Source organism: Danio aesculapii, chromosome 3, assembly GCF_903798145.1.
Source record: "Danio aesculapii chromosome 3, fDanAes4.1, whole genome shotgun sequence".
Lineage (NCBI taxonomy): Eukaryota > Metazoa > Chordata > Actinopteri > Cypriniformes > Danionidae > Danio > Danio aesculapii.
The window spans coordinates 44,895,333-44,913,531 of record NC_079437.1 but is presented as its reverse complement, the minus strand read 5'-3'; the positions used below and the strand labels follow the sequence as shown (position 1 = coordinate 44,913,531).

The 18,199-nt window shown below is 35.2% G+C and overlaps 1 protein-coding gene across 1 annotated transcript in view; it reads left to right on the top strand.

Moving 5' to 3' along the window:
* col5a3a (collagen, type V, alpha 3a) overlaps nucleotides 1-18,199 on the top strand; it is a 134,031-nt gene that overhangs the window by 41,293 nt on the left and 74,539 nt on the right. The window contains exon 4 of the mRNA XM_056454092.1: nucleotides 1,720-1,882. Within this exon, the coding sequence (XP_056310067.1) occupies nucleotides 1,720-1,882 (163 nt within the window). The remainder of the gene's footprint in view (nucleotides 1-1,719; nucleotides 1,883-18,199) is intronic.

Below are 18,199 nucleotides of genomic sequence, written 5' to 3'. Positions count from 1 at the left end.
AATCCCCTGTTGTAAGCATGTAGACTGCTGAAGCACTAGTCAGAAAAATGACGAGTGCTTGGTTAAAGTTTATTTTTAGCAAAAATAAACTTCAACCACTGACTCTTCACAGCCTCATCTTTGGGTAGGAAAAATAACACTAACTTTCCCTCACACTTCAGAGCACAGCGTCTACACTTGAGTTCCGTTTCAACATCATGCAAACACGGCTATAGACTCGATACAGCGGCGATTCATTAGAACCACTATGAGTCGACTCTTTTATAGTTGAATCAATAGTTTTAAACACGGTGCACTTTCAGATTTAAGCCATATTTAAGCCAGGCTCAGATTTATGTTCGGGAAGATTCTATGTTTAAACACCTCACATTACCAACATAGGCTCATTCTGAAAACATAGCCTTATATACATTTCTGGAGATCACAAATTATGTAAGTAAATAACAGGGTGAGAATATGGTAAAATCTGAAAATGTGGTAAAAATCAGGCTGCCACGAGGGCTTTTCTTTTTCTGGATTGCTTTTCAAAACACTCTCCGTTGGGTTTAGGGAATTGAGTCAGGGTTGGTCAATCGGTGCTTTTGAAAACACTATCGGTTGGGTTTAGAGAAGGTGGTGGGTATGGGCATTGGTTCGGCCGGTCAATCAGTCAGTATTTCAACAGCAGCCTCTGGTGGATTAATGACAGCAGTCATGAATGGCACTCGCGAGAGAAATTTTGAGATCTGAAAAAGTGTACACAGTGGCTTCTGGCGGATTTGCGAAAACAAAAAATGCAAAAAAATGTACCTTTCTAGGACGTTTTTGGCACTGTCCAGAAATGTATATAGGGATATGTAATCAATAATGAGCCTTGTTTTCACATACCCAGATAATCTGTGATGAGAATTTCCTTAATTTTTTTTTAAGGAATAGTGTAGTATGCATTTAATCTGGATGTACTTTAGTTGCCTGAATTTATTAATAAATAAAGCATTTTCCCAGTAAAAAGCAATTTTTGTTAGCTTTAAAAATATTTAGGTAGCAATCATACAAATTAACAGGTAATAATGCATATTTTACTGATCCAACAAACATTTCTGATTGAAAAAAAAAGTGTAAAAGTGCAAACATTTAGACACTACGAATGAATGAAAACATAATTGAAAACATAACTCTTAATAGCTATTGTTATTTACTCCCATCACTAGTGTTTATTTTCAGCTCTAGGTTCACCTTCTAGCCAATAGCAAAACAACCTAATGGGGAGGCAGGTATAAAGATAATAAGGCAACATCTGATTGGTCAAATTTAAATATCTTCATTGGGAATAGTAGTACACCCTAAAAAAGTAATTTATTACACCTCATTGCGATTTGAATATTGCATATACCATTATCACCATAATTATAATTTTTCGATATATTGTGCAGCCCTACTTGCAGACATATTTTAACATGTTGTATAATTGTGGCAGGAAGTTTCATCTTTTTAAAATGTGTTCCTATACAGTAGCAGACAGAAAGCTCTCAGGCAGGTTTCTGACCTCTGTACCACAGAGCACCCATTTATGAAGCGTTCTTTCACATTTAACCCATCATCTTTCACATTCGACCCATTATCCACCTCTAATAGCCCTGCTCCTGGAAGGGCAGTAGATATAGCTTTCCCCCTGAGTTTCTGCTGTAATGAAGCTCTGCTGTTGTTGACTCTGATTAGCCTGCTGTCTTCTCTTCTCAGATGGCATCGGATCGCCTACAGCGTGGAGGGAAAGTCTGTTACACTGTACCTGGACTGTAAGAAAGTGCAGACGCTGGAATTAATGCGCGGAGACGATCCTGTGGTCAGTACTGATGGAGTCATTGTGTTTGGGACACGGTTGTTAGATGAGGAGGTTTTTGAGGTAAGAAATATGAGAAATTCAGCTTTTTGTAGGTCAGTGTTTTTATACTGTATAATTCATTTGTATAATTGAGTTAGGGAAAGATGAGTTTAAATATTGAACTAATAGATAAAGCACAGTAATTTAAGACAACTGTTATGTAAGTTTTAATAAATGCTGTTATAGTTTTGTTTACGTATTTAAAATGTAAATTTGAAAAGTGAAGAAAGCTAGCTTCACAATTCCTGTTTCGTTTTTGTGTACATATTAGATCTAAAAGTAGATTTTTATGTTTCTTTATTATATTTTTTTGTTTACTGTTTTATTACTTTTATCAACCAGGATTAAGGAATACTATGTTATATAAATAATAAATCCCAAACAAATCTGATATATGGCAGTATATGCAAATTGCACGTATGACATACAAGTTCATGTTTCGATTTCACAGATAAAAATTCTATGTCATAAATATATGTAATATTAGTGTCCCACCAGTGACGATATACAGCCATATTGCACTGCTACACGTGTGATATTGTGTTTATACAACAGTTTGACGGCATAATCATGTATATAAAGAAGAAAATCAAACACGGAGAGTCTCTACATTTTATTGTATGAGGAACTACTTTCTTCCGCCATTCATTCACATCTGCAGCTGACATCAGAAGAGCAGAAACAGTTGCTACTTTACAAACATCACTTTAGAGCTAGTATTTGAACGATTCTCTAGCGTAATGTCTAAAGCAGGGATCTCAAACTGCCGGCCCGTGAGCGATTTACAGCCCGCCTTCCTCCTCCCTCCAGCCCGCAACTGACATCAAACCTCTATCATTGTTGTGCAGTTGCATCTAGCCACTTGTGGTTTTGACTGCTTACCTTCGGGTTTTCCACTGTTACAAGTTTGTCCAGTGGCTCGTTGTCTGTGTTGGAGGATTTGAGACTCAGAGAGGAGTTGACCGTGACGACAGGGTTTGAGTCAGGTGAAGTATGGTTCCAGAAAGCAGGTAAAACAAAAACAAAAGCCAAAAAATAAAACAAACAAGTAAATAACTGGGTGAGAATGTGGTAAAATCTGAAAACGTGGTAAAAAGCAGGCTGCCACAAGTGCTTTTCTTTTTCTGGATTGCTTTTCAATACACTATCGGTTGGGTTTAGGGAAGTGAGTAGGCGCTGGTCATTCGGTGCTTTTGAAAACACTATCGGTTGGGTTTAGGAAATTGGTAAGAGCATCGGTTCGGTCTTTCATTTACAGCCCGCCTTCCTCCTCCCTCCGGCCCTCAACTGACATCAAACCTCTATCATTGTTGTACAGTTGCATCTAGCCACTTGTGGTTTTGACCCACCACCCAGTCGACATTTAAAGTACAGCCTTTAGATTAGTTTTACTTTCATTTCTCTTAGTGTACAGTCGAGAGTAACACACATGTATTTTAATTCTGGGGCTGATTTAAACATTGAAATATATGCCCGTAAGTGCTCTATTTTTACTAAAGCTCTATTTTTGTAAATATTGAAGGGTCATTTGATTATTATCAGTTTTATACCACCTGTATTTTTGTACAAACACTTCTTCATGGCTTACACAGTATGCTGGTGGTGCAACAAATATGATCAATTTGCTAATATTCGATTAAAATGGTCTCATTTAAAAGATTTTCTTCATATGCTTTTTAAGATTTGCATAAAAACTATGTACATTAATAAAATTGTACTGCTAGTTGAATTGAACTTGTTAAAGTAAAAGTGAATATGTACATACATTTGCCATCTTTGTTGTAGGTTTACAAAAAAGAAAGATATTGAGAAGAACAATTGCCAGTAAAGTCACTTAAGTTACCCAAACTGCTTTCAGCTGTTCTTCCACTATTGCACAATACAATTGATTGTGACATAATAATAACTATTAAGTCTATTATTTATAGTATTTTCATAGAATATTTAAACTTCCCACTACAGTATGTACAACAAGAAACAAAAAGCTAGAGTTTTGACTGCATATACTCTGTGGAAGAATGACTGAGTGTGTGTTTAATGCTCGGCCATATACACGACAACACAGTTATATTTTAGCAGCTGATGTGTAACATGATAAATGTGCTGATTTACATTATCACTGATGACAGGTAATGCTTGAAATATAAACGTCATGTCTGTTGTCCTAAGATGCATTAATAGAAAAAGATCCAAAGAAAATCCGCACACTGCCATTTTACCTCTGAAAGAAATTTTTTAAAAGTTGGCTTGTTGTTCAACAAGTTGGCTTGTTGGCTGATTGTGATGATTGACTGCAGGTGCTGTGTAGAGTTGTTTCACTATTTCTTGAGTACTTCCATTTGTAATTCTTTACCTGATGAAGACCATGTTGGTCGAAACGTTGTGACATTAAAAATTTCTTTGAGAGCTAAAGTGGCTATAAAGTGATGACAAAACAGGTGATTTTGCTCACATTTTAAGATTATAAGGCTGAACGCCTTAAAATGCCATCAGTCTAGACTCTACAGATCATTCCCAGTATTTCTCTGTTCCAATCAGGATATTACAATAATTGACCCGAAAAAGCCAAAGCAAACACTACCAGAAACACTACTAGATTACTAGCGTAGAGAAAGCGAAAAGAGAGCGATTGAAAGTCACTTACCAGTTTAATAATGATTTGATCAGCTTTTGTTTGAAATTGCGAAAAGTTTTTCTCCTCTAAGGGATTATTATGCGGTCTCTGTCACCATTTTGTGGTGGAGCATCAACCGTCTTTGCTCTGCTCAGTATGACAGCCTGATGCATGCTGAAGCACTGTATCTCCGAAATCATAAATATTTAAAATGGGCACTGTCCTTATAACTGAACTTCATAGATGTAATCTAAATAACTACATTCTCACCTAAAAAAGTCTCAAAAGTACATTATGTTGTTCAACAGCTGCAATATTAGTCAAACTGTGATGAATTAACTGATCTGCTGTCACTTTATTTGGGCAGAGTAATACAGATGGGTGAGGAGGCTGTATAAGTGCTGATATTGCAGAATATTGCATGGCTATCAGCCAATTAGATTCGAGAACCAGACCGAACTGTTGTATATACATATGTATATGTGTGTATATATATATATATATATAATGTATATATTTATGTGTGTGTATATATATTGTTCACCCATTGGATTTAAAGTTTATGTATATCCCAGTAGTTATTGTAATCCCAGTAGTTGACCAAAAATATATGTAAATGGCTATTTTTGCAATATTTTAAAATATATGTAGCATTTCTGACATATTTTTACATATGCATATGTAAATAAATGTACATACCTCAGATTTCATTATAGGATATTGATATGTGAACACACTAAGATTTGGTGTGAATAATACTGAATACTGGAGATTTCAGATTTGAGATTAATTTTGAGAAAATTGTCAATTTCAATTGCAAATGTTGTATATTATAATAAACACATTCAGTTTTGAATGTTTTCTCTTTCTAACAGTCTGAATGAAAACATGTTATGGAAGCAAAATAGGCCAAAATCTCAAAACTGGAGTGTGCAGACTTGTTTTTCTTGCCTTAAACTTGTTAAAAGTCATGTAAGTGTAAAAAAAAAACAGCAACTAATTACTGTATATACTGTATGTATGCTGTATATTTTAGAGTAACGGCCATTTAGAAAACAAAATCATTCAATGAAATGTCAGGGTCATAAAAATAAATATTTAAACAAAGAAAAACAAATTGTAACAGTAAAATGTGCGTACAGTTACATCTTTTGTACATAATAATCACACTTTTGGTTATATTTTTACTTGCAATAAAGAAACCCCAATTAAAAATAAATGTTTGTAGATCTTATAGAAATATATATATATTTTAAATGCTTGTAGTTCTTGTTATTAAAAATAATTATTGCATTCTCATAAATGTAATAATCATATCAGTGTCTTTTTTTCACAGTTAAATTAAAGGCATTACAACAAATTCAACTTACAATGCAAAATACATTACAATGTAAATAATTTACAGTTTAAATAAATTTGAATAATTAAAAAAAATGCTAATATAATTTGTTAGATAACAGGCTGTGTTGTTTATAAAGCAGTGTTTATTTATGCCATATAATAAATTTATGCTTCTTTAATGTCCTATTCCCCCAATCTCTTCGGCTTCCTCCTGAATGTGCTCATCACACTCCCACGTGACTCTCAAACAAACAGCGAACAAGATATTTCTCTTGCAAAGCGACAGGGACTCTCAGATCAGTGCAATTTAAGTTCATACAAAATTCATGTTTGTTTACGCCTCTTCTTTGCCTTAATGGAATAAGCCGTGGCAGTCTGTTTGTTTTATGTTTAAATGAGCAGTTTGAAATAGAGTGGATTAGAAGCAGTCATCTGAGCAGATAGAATTGGACTCTTCAGAGAGGAATAAACAGGTGCTGTTCAGGCTTGTTTTTCTACGGCTAGAGAAACCCTTAACGTGTCACTCGGCTTATCTGTGAATTAGTGCTGTCTGGATGATGTACAGACCCTTATGTCACTTCAAACTAGACTTTCTTTAATCTGTGCAACACAAAAGATGAATTTTTGAATAATTTGGTACGCTTTTTTTAATACAGTGAAAGAGAAGAGCAGTAGGGCTGTGAAAATGCAACATGCAATAATAAACCATATTGTTTATTTAGATATTAAAGTTGAAGCCATGGTTCAACTACAAATATTTAAGATGTTATTAAGTGTATATGTTGATATCTACTGTTGTTCTCATACTTTAATGAAACTAAAAATCTTTTAACCCTAGATTAGATACCCCAGAGTCAGATTTGAGCCCGATCTCGTGGTTCAAGTGACCCAATTCTAATTTTTTTTCTCCTATTTGGCACAAATCGGATATGGCCCATGTACATGTAAGCAGGAAAAAAAAATCACATAGTTTCCGATTTATGCATATCAGGTTCAGGCCTTGTTCACATGTGGAAATGTATCCAAAATGAATTGGATCTGTGTTCTCTTGTCTGTAGTATAATTTCATAGTGTATTCGCACATCATTAAAAACCATATCGGATGACGTCAACTCGAATGCTTTCATTTCAGAATAGACTTCAGCAGAGTCCCAAACCATAAATCTCATACACAAGGACTAAAAAAGCTTTTATATTGTCATGTAGCACAAGTATTTAAGCATGTTAACGAAAGAGAGAAAGAAAAAGTGCACAACGTCCGCCACGTAAACAATATAAACTGAAACTGTTGTATACATCACATGCATAAATCACGCCATAGAAATGACATTCAGATGCCTACTGGTTTAAAAAAACCTAGATTAAAAGAAGATGGCCAAATGAGAACTTTTCTGTCAAGAACTAGTAAAACAACTTGTCCAAAAAAAAAAAAAAAATGAAACCCTGCAAGCAGAAAAGAGCACTCTTTTATTATCAGCTGTTTGTCAGCGCCCGCTTTTTTTTTTTTCCTAGTCATTGCATCTTTGCCGTGTGCAAATGCAGACAATCGGATACAGTCTCATTTAAAAGATGATGTAAGCGGGTCGTCAAAAAAATAAATCACAACATCGGATTTGACCATCTAGATCTGTGGTGTAAATGTAGCCTAAGTAACTACTTTGCGACCACTAAAAAGTATGTTCTTTATATAACCCGGACAAGCTACATTCACAATCTTGTTCTCGTACAGCGTAAATTACCTAGATGGCAGACCACATGGGAAAGCTACAGCCGGAAGTGGTGTTAGTGAGGCCAGCAGGAGACGCTCAACCTGCGGTCTGTGTGGGTCCTAATTCCCCAGTATATTGATGAGGATTCTATACTGCTCAGTGAACGTCGTCTTTTGGATGAGATGTTAAACCGAAGTCCTGACTCTCTGTGGTCATTAAAAATCCTAGGATGTCCTTCCAAAATGGCTTTAACCCCGGAATCCTGGCCAATTTTGGCCACTGGCCTCTGTCCATTATGGCCTCCTAACCATCCCCATATCATAATTTGCTTCATCGCTCTGTCTTCTCTCCACCAATCATCTGGTGTGTGGTGTGCGATCTGCCACAATATGGCTGCTGTCGTGTCATCCAGGTGGATGGTGCACATTGGTGCTGGATTAGGAGATCCCCCAAAATGTGTTAAAGCGCTTTGAGTGTCCAGAAAAGCGCTATATAAATTTAAGGATTTATTATTATTATTATAAAGTGTCCATCAAACTTGCACTTCAGAATAAGTACTGTGAATTCAGTCATACATCTTTTCAGACAAACAATGGGGAAATGTGCTATTTCATATGCAGCCAATGATCCAGTCAGTTGGTTTACAGCTAGTGGTTAACAGTGAGAGATACAGTTTATATGGACACACATTATATTTTTTTTGCCAACCAAAGCTATACTTTTAAGAGCCCTAATATAAAGCACAAGCCGTAAGTATTGCCATTTTATATACAGTTAAAGTTATTATTAAATTATTAGCCCCCTGTTTATTTTTCACCCAATTTCTGTTTAACAGAGAGAAGATTATTTCAACACATTTCTAAACATAATAGTTTTAATAACTCATCTCTAATAACTGCTTTATTTAATCTTTGCCATGATGACAGTAAATAATATTTGATTAGATATTGTTCAAGACACTTATATACAGCTTAAAGTGACATTTAAAGGCTTAACTAGGTTAATTAGGTTAACTAGGCAGTTTAGGGTAATTAGGCAAGTTATTGTAAAATGAAGGTTTGTTCTGTAGACTATTGAGAAAATATATAGGGGCTAATAATTCTGACTGGTGTGTGTGTGTGTGCGTGCGTGTGTGTGTGTGTGTGTGTGTGTGTGTGTGTGTGTGTGTTTTGTGTGTGCGTGTGTTTTGTGTGTGTGTGTGTGTGTGTGTGTGCACAAAAAAGATATCCAAAGATGCCGTTTAAAAGAAATCTGTGTTTTTGAAGTTTTATTAATTTGTTTGCGTTGTGAGAAAATGCTGCGAGTTTTATTAATTTGTTTGTGTTGTGAGAAAATGCTGAGCGCTTTATTTATTTGTTTGCATTGTGAGAAAATGCTGCGCGTTTTATAATTTATTTTGCGTTGTGGGAAAATGCTAAGCGCTTTATTTATTTGTTTGCATTGTGAGAAAATGCTGCGCGTTTTATTAATTTGTTTGTGTTGTGGGAAAATGCTGCGAGTTTTATTAATTTGTTTGCGTTGTGAGAAAATGCTGCACGTTTTATTAATTTGTTTGCGTTGTGAGAAAATGCTGTGTGTTTTATTAATTTGTTTGCGTTGTGAGAAAATGCTGCGCGTTTTATTAATTTGTTTGCGTTGTGAGAAAATGCTGCGCGTTTTATTAATTTGTTTGCATTGTGAGAAAATGCTGCATGTTTTATTAATTTGTTTGCATTGTGAGAAAATGCTGCGCGTTTTATTAATTTGTTTGCGTTGTGAGAAAGTGTTGCAAAATTTATAATTTTGTTTGCGTTGTGAGAAAATGCTCCGCGTTTTATTAATTTGTTTGTGTTGTGAGAAAATGCAGCGTGTTTTATTAATTTGTTTGCGTTGTGAGAAAATGCTGCGCGTTTTATTAATTTGTTTGCGTTGTGAGAAAATGCTCCACGTTTTATTAATTTGTTTGCGTTGTGAGAAAATGCTGCGCGTTTTATAATTTAGTTTGCGTTGTGGGAAAATGCTGTGCATTTTATTAATTTGTTTGCGTTGTGAGAAAATGCTGCACATTTTATTAATTTGTTTGCGTTGTGAGAAAATGCTGCACATTTTATTAATTTGTTTGCGTTGTGAGAAAATGCTGCACATTTTATTAATTTGTTTGCATTGTGAGAAAATGCTGCGAGTTTTATTCATTTGTTTGCATTGTGAGAAAATGCTGCAAGTTTTATTCATTTGTTTGCGTTGTGAGAAAATGCTGCGCGTTTTATAATTTAGTTTGCGTTGTGGGAAAATGCTGTGCATTTTATTAATTTGTTTGCGTTGTGAGAAAATGCTGCGAGTTTTATTCATTTGTTTGCATTGTGAGAAAATGCTGCAAGTTTTATTCATTTGTTTGCGTTGTGAGAAAATGCTGCGTGTTTTATTAATTTGTTTGCGTTGTGAGAAAATGCTGCGCGTTTTATTAATTTGTTTGCGTTGTGAGAAAGTGTTGCAAAATTTATAATTTTGTTTGCGTTGTGAGAAAATGCTCCGCGTTTTATTAATTTGTTTGTGTTGTGAGAAAATGCAGCGTGTTTTATTAATTTGTTTGCGTTGTGAGAAAATGCTGCGCGTTTTATTAATTTGTTTGCGTTGTGAGAAAATGCTGCGCGTTTTATTAATTTGTTTGCGTTGTGAGAAAATGCTCCACGTTTTATTAATTTGTTTGCGTTGTGAGAAAATGCTGCGCGTTTTATAATTTAGTTTGCGTTGTGGGAAAATGCTGTGCATTTTATTAATTTGTTTGCGTTGTGAGAAAATGCTGCACATTTTATTAATTTGTTTGCGTTGTGAGAAAATGCTGCACATTTTATTAATTTGTTTGCGTTGTGAGAAAATGCTGCACATTTTATTAATTTGTTTGCATTGTGAGAAAATGCTGCGAGTTTTATTCATTTGTTTGCATTGTGAGAAAATGCTGCGCGTTTTATAATTTAGTTTGCGTTGTGGGAAAATGCTGTGCATTTTATTAATTTGTTTGCGTTGTGAGAAAATGCTGCGAGTTTTATTCATTTGTTTGCATTGTGAGAAAATGCTGCAAGTTTTATTCATTTGTTTGCGTTGTGAGAAAATGCTGTGCGTTTCATTAATTTGTTTGCGTTGTGAGAAAATGCTGCGTGTTTTATTAATTTGTTTGCGTTGTGAGAAAATGATGCGCGTTTTATTAATTTGTTTGCATTGTGAGAAAATGCTCTGCCTTTTATTTATTTGTTTGCGTTGTGAGAAAATGCTACGCGTTTTATTTATTTGTTTGCGCTGTGAGAAAATGCTGTGATTTTATTAATTTGTTTGCGTTGTGAGAAAATGCTCCGCATTTTATTTATTTGTTTGCGTTGTGGGAAAATGCTGCGTTTTTTATTAATTTGTTTGCGTTGTGAGAAAATGCTGTGCGTTTTATTAACTTGTTTGCGTTGTAAGAAAATGCTGCGAGTTTTATTAATTTGTTTGCATTGTAAACCACTCGTGTGTGTGTGTAAGGAAGGTCAAAGTGAAGATTTATTTATTGATTTTTTTTTAAGTTTGAGCTTTGTCCAAATCCAAGCATTTAGAATTGTTGGTATTACTCTGTTTTTGAGTACATATCTCCCTACAGTATATGTCTCTCTTGAAGTTTATATAACATTCAGATGAATAAGTTGATAAGTTTGAACATGAACTGAAACTCCATGACTAATCTGGTGTAGCTTGTGGTTTATGTTTCTTGCTAGATGTAGATTGGAGTTGAAGGCCCATCACTGCTCTTGGCTGTGTCCTCATGCTTACTGTACTGTATGTGTGCTGGACTTCAGTGCGAGGAAGAGCTGCAGTCCATAACACCCTCAGGACGTCAACTAACATTCTGGCCAGTGAGCCTTTATGTATTTTAAGCCATAGAAACCCTCAAAGGGGATGCTATTGCCAGGCTAATGGACCTTCCACCTCAAATACCAGATGTTTCTTCAGGTCCTGTGTAGCACACGGCACATGTCTTGCAGCCGCCATCACATTAACTTTACCTCCCCTGCTCCTCCCATCCAATACTATTGCCTGTTGTAGAGTTTTATCTGTTTCTGCTAGAACCCCACCCAGAGAAACACAATACTCTTCCCATTCCTTTTCATACTTCACAAAATTCAACCCAAAACAATGGTCCATTGTTAACAAATGCTGTTAAAAGCAAAATACTTGACCACGTCTTCCACTTTGCATGGGTCATGAACAAAAATTCCTGACTTTAGTTGAGGAGTCCTCATGACACAACCAATTTCAATGTTTACATAACATTGGGGCTTTTCTCAGGTGAAATGATCAACACTGGGTTGTCCTAAACCCTGAATAAATGTAATCCTGGGTTATCTGTAGGGCCAGATGGAATCTGCGGACGTTTTTTGCTATGTCTGCATAGAATTTTGGTAAAAATCTGCGGATTTTTGCTGAATTAGTATCATTACTAAAATCTTAATATGTGAAATAAAAAATAATATCTTTTTAACTTTTATTTAATGTTTAAAATGCAAATCCAATTAGATTCACTTCATTTGGTAAACAAAGCAAGTCTCTCATAAAATATATCTACTAAAAGACAGAAAATATTACTGTACAAAATGCATTGTACATAAATCAGATGAACATTTTCATATTAGTCAATAAAATTACTGTAATTATTTAAAAACTGAATAAATTTAGATTTTACACACATTAACTTAAGTAAATAAAGAGAATTAATGATGGGTTAAAAATCTGTGGAATTCTGCCCGCTCAGATTCCGTGTGGTCCTAGTTATCTGTAATCACGTTTCATACAGCTCCTACTATACCTGGTGTTAACCAATAATCGTGGATTAAGTGGATATTCATTAACAGTTGTTTCACATTATACAGTTCTAAACCACAGGTTAATGCTCTTATTTGCATATTTGTGGTGTCACTTGTGCTATTGGACAAACAGCAGGCAATCTTTGGGGCCGTTCACACAGAATGCGTTTTTCCTTTCCAACGTGCTACTTTTCTATTGTTTTTCAATGTAAACACAACCTTGATGGATGTGTTTGACTGTTACACTCGCGTCTTGCATTTTTTGAAGTGCCGTGCACATAAATGTACGGTGGCCTGGAAGTGCAAAACAACATTACAAAGTGTGAAACACTTTTATGAAGCTTGAGACAAATTTACATTTTGAAAAACATTTTTACCTATCTTACCTATTTCCAATTACATTGGAAAAAACGATTTTACCAAGGACAAAACATATTTACATTTTAGAAAAAAATTAACAAGACTCAAAACACTTTTACCAGTCCCGAAACAAATTTACAATGACAGATTCTTTACAGAAAGGGAATGTACCGCACACCGGAAGTGACATGGAATGTACCACACACCGGAAAATATTAGCTCGTATGTGACTTTGTTTGAGTCCAAAGGCACAGGTTAACAAGCGTCTACAACTATAAAAATCATGGTTTGACCAACTGCGATAAAACATAGTTTTGTCATTTTTCTCACTATTCTGAGAAAATATCAGCGTGAGAGTATGTGGAAAGATGTAAATGTGAGTACATTGAAACAAGTTAACACGAGTCAACAACCAAAGCACGACATGTGTTGACTGATAGAGATATCAAAACCGCCCTCAATGTGCACTCCGGAATAGCTCAGTTAGATTGATACGTCTGCTGAACCTTTTGACTTTGGTTAGAATCCCGTCCCGTGTAAATTATAATTATTTCTTTACATTAATTTTGGTTATATACTGTTCTGCCACACAAATATTAAAATTAATAATGTTTACAATGATACTGACACCAAGTAATAAGAATATTTATTTGTTAAGGGCATGGTTTGTTGCTGTGAAAAAGTGTGGAATCTGCCAATCTGGAAAGGGACACCAGTTAACATGGACATCAGTTAAACCGTAACACCTGCTTCATTCAATTTACTGTTAAGAGTCCTCAAGCAGATATTTACACCGTGTAGATTTGACATCATGTCCACGAATACAGTGTACGAGTAGCCCTCGTTAAAATATTGAACACATTGGTGCAGTACTGTATGTCTGGTGTTTCCGTCTGGTCTGCGTCAACTACCCTCGACCACAGTCCATATTCGGTCACCATAAACTTTATTTACGCCATGTATTCCACAAAACGAATTTACCGCGGTCACCACCAACAACAACACTTTTCCCTGCGTCACTTCCGGTGTGCGGTACATTCCCTTTCTGTAAATTTGTTTCGGGACAGGTAAAAGTGTTTTGCGTCTTGTTAACTTTTTTTCTGAAATGTACATTTGTTTCGTCCTTGGTAAAATCGTTTTTCCTATGTAATTGTGTCTCATGATAGGTAAAAATGTTTTTCAAAATGTAAATTTGTCTCGAGCATTGTAAAAGTGTTTACAGCACTAAAATTAAATCATGAAAACTCAAGAATGCTTGTTTGTCACTCAAGAACCAATAAATTTCATTTTTGTGTCACATACTGTACATACAGTACATATGCCCATCTGGCAGCAACAACCATGCCACATTCAAAGTCACTTTAATCACCTTTCTTCCTCGATTTGAACTGCAGCAGATCGTCTTGACCATGTCTACATGCCTAAGTACAGTGAGTTGTTGCTATGTGATTGGCTGATTAGAAATTTGCGTTAACGAGCAGTTGGACAGGTGTACCTAACAAAAGTGGCCAGTGAGTGTATGATATACATACAGTGTTGGGCAGTAGCGTCGCTACAAGTAGTGACGCTACTAGCTTAACTACATTTCACAGTAGCGTCGCTACTTTATAAATTCAATAGCTTTTCAGTAGCGATGCTATTTTATTAGTCAAGTAGCGCAGTAACGTCCACAAAGCTACATTTACAGATCGCGGATCAATAAGTGACATCACCGACATTTACGGAGCTGTGACGCCGGTGTCTAGCCGATCAAAGTAAATCCATATGATTGCGAGAGTGACGATTTCTTCTTCTTCCTGTTTTACGGTGGTCGACAACAAAGTTGTTGGTGCGTTACTGCCACCTCTGGTGAAGCTTGCTTGATAGAAAGATGACTGAGGGAGGAGAGTTATTTCTGAAGCAGGATTCCTCGTGACCATACCTCGAGAAGCACATGTTATGATGCAATAACTTCATTTCTGATGCTGTGCTAAAAAAAATACTTTAGTATAATGCTTATTCCAAAATATTTTGCTTTACTATAAATTACTATAATTTTTAAAATGTGTAACACCTGGTTTTATTGGAATTTTTGTTTTTGCTGTTATATATACTATAATTTGTTTCTGTTTAGTACAGCATATTATTTACAGTAAATAACAGGACTGAACTATTCTGCCTCATATGTTTCATTGACAGTTTTATTGATCACTAAGATATGATTGACTTGGATTTAAGTTGCTTCGATTTAAAAATGAAAATTGTAAAAATAGCTTAGATGTAGCTAAGCTACTTTTGCCATATAGCTTTTAGCTTAACTTGCTACATTTTCCAAGGTGTAGCTTTCAGTGTAGTTAAGCTACATTTTAAGTAGAGTAGCTAATAGCTTAGCTCACTACATTTTTACAGCTACGTTTTCACTATAAGTAGCTTGCCCAACACTATATATATATATATATATATATATATATATATATATATATATATATATATATATATATATATATATATATATATATATATATATATATCAGAATCAGAATCAGAAAGAGCTTTATTGCCAGGTATGTTCACACATACGAGGAATTTGTTTTCGTGACAGAGCTTCTACAGTGCAACAGGATAACACAGGATAAAAAACAGATAATAAATATATTTAAAAAAAAGTAGAAAAATATATATATATATATATAAATGTATATAAATGTATATATATTTATATTAACTGAAATGAATCTCGATGAAAAATCTCTTTTTTTATATATTTATTTATGTTTTGAAGCATCAAAGTTTTGGGTGAAAAGTTTTCCTTTGTAGAGACAGAAATCTTTTTAATCTGAATCCAATTCCAAATCTAAGATTTGATCAAAATAATGTTTTGAACATTGAACATTTTGAAAGAAACTCTTAAATCTTTGGAAAACATAATGGCGTGTAAATAATAGCAAAAATAATCATTTGTTGTGATCTAATCTTCTAAGCATTTTTTTTCCAATTGCTTCTAAAAGCCAACCAAAAGTGACAAAAAATAATTAACAAATAATTAAGTAACTGACATGAAGCCATTTTTTGACAATATGACAGCAAGGCCTTTAGTTTTATTTTTTAAATAATAATAAGTCCATTTGTACAATGAATAATAGGCTCCACCACCCTCTTTGCATCTATAGAAAAAAACCTTCTCTTTCACTGTTGTGCTTTTCAGAGAAATCATGACTAATTTCCCCCATTTGTCCTTCTCTCAGGGTCCACTTCTCATTCATTCTAACTGCATAGCTATGTTGCATCTGTGCCATAGGGTCACAGTGATCTGGGTGAGGCTGGTACTGAGGGATGTGTAAGTTCGAACTGTTCTGTGGCCAGTTCCCAGGCCCTGGATTCAAGTGGAATACAGAAGGCTTATGTTCCGGTCCAAATCTCTCAGCGTGGGAGAGCTGTTCAGGAGCCTGGGGACTGTGGTCAAAACTAATGTGTCTATTGCTTCCAGATTGCCGCAAATTGCTAAAGAGCTGTAGAAGTCTTGGAGAACTGAACTAGAACACACACACAAAACAAACAGCAGATTTTCCACATCTAAAGTCATTTCTAGTCTTGTTTGCGTTGAGGAGATGCAGATCAGATTAATGATATCCAGTGCACGTCTGGTTCACTGATTCTGAGGGCTTGTTTTAAGACATACAGAACTGTGTTAAAGGGATAGTTCACCTAATAGTTATGGAGACTTGCTCTGAATAGATCATTTGAATCAGTAAGTTATTTACCGTAGACTCTGAATCGATCTTTGAATCAGTGAATCAATTACTGGGGACTCACTCTGAATGTATAATTTGAATCAGTGCATTGTTTACTGTAGACTCTGAATGGACCTTTGGACTAGTGAATCAATTACTGGGGACTCAGTCTGAACAGATCATTTGAATCAGTGTGTTGTTAACCAAAGACTCACTCTGAATATATAATTTTAAGCTCTGAGTTGTTTACTGCAGACTCTGAATAGATCTTTCAATCAGTGATACATTTTCTGGGGACTCACTCTGAATGAATCTTTGGAATCAGTGTGTTGTTTACCGAAGACTCACTCTGAATAGATCATTTGAAGCAGTGAGTTGTTTACTGGAGACTCTGAATGGATAATTAAATCAGTTACTGGGAACTCACTCTGAATGAATCATTTGTATCAGTGAGTTGTTTACCAGAGACTCACTCTGAATAGATCATTTGAAGCAGTGAGTTGTTTACTGGAGACTCTGAATGGATCTTTTAATCAGTGAATCAATTACTGGAGACTCAATCTGAGCAGATCATTTGAATGAATGAGTTGTTTACAGGGGATTCACTCTAAGTAGATCATTTGAAGCAGTGAGTTGTTTACTGGAGACTCTGAATGAATATTTCAATCAGTGAATCAATTACTGGAAACTCAGTCTAACCAGACCACTTGAATCAGTGAGTTGTTTACCAGAGACTCACATTGAATAGATCATTTGAAGAAGTGAATTGTTTACTGGATACTCTGAATGGATCTTTGAATCAGTGAATCAGTTACTGGAGACTCACTCTGAATGGATCATTTAATCAGTGAGTTGCTTTCTGGAGACTCCGAATAGATCTTTGAATCAATTAATGGAGACTCACTCTGAACAGATCATTTGAATCACTGAATTGTTTCTTATTAAACAGCTATCAGTCAAGTTCAGATTGTGAATTAGTTTAACAGGATAAAATTGAGCTTTATTATGAATTAAATAGTTCAGGAACATTTAGAAAATATAGTGGAGTAAAAATACTATATTTTGTTTTGTAGTGAAGTGAAGTAAAAGTAAAAGTTTTCTAAAATATATATGAGAAAGCTCTGATGAAGTATAGATCCCTGACAATACTGTAAATAAGTATGGATACTTGCCCATTACTTACCCTAATACTGCAGTGAATTAAAAATACTTCAAATTATACTGTCCACCACTGCATTTTGGGTAAATTATCCATTTAACTAGTTTCTTTGGTCCTTGAGTTGTCAAGCATGTCTTATAAGGAGTCACATTTCAGCTAACAAACAGATGGAAGTGAATACTGGTGTGATGAATTGGCTAGATGATGACGTATGTTTCACTTTAGGATCCAGCGTTTTTCATATTAGTGTGAGAAATCCCATGGTTTTGGATGTGCTCGGCTGTAAAGGAGTGAGATTGTGTGGTATCTTGGGTATTGGCAGTTTCTGACCTCTTGTTCTTCCACCCACTGATGTACTGGCAGGACCTCAGCCATGAGTCACAGATTCTCCATTACACAGATTATGATGAAAGATCTCTTTATTGTGGATAGCCTGCTGTATGTATGGGCTGATCCGATGTCTCAATGTAAGGCTGTTAAAAAAAATGTCTTTATGGGTGTCTTTCAGCAGGGGGCGTTCTCTCCTGTGTAGTTGCATTTTTTTTGAGATATGAGGTCTTTATGTTGTCTTTATGTCTTTATATTTTCGTTTTTTAAACATTTTTGGTCAAATTATTAAGCAAAGGGGCAGATC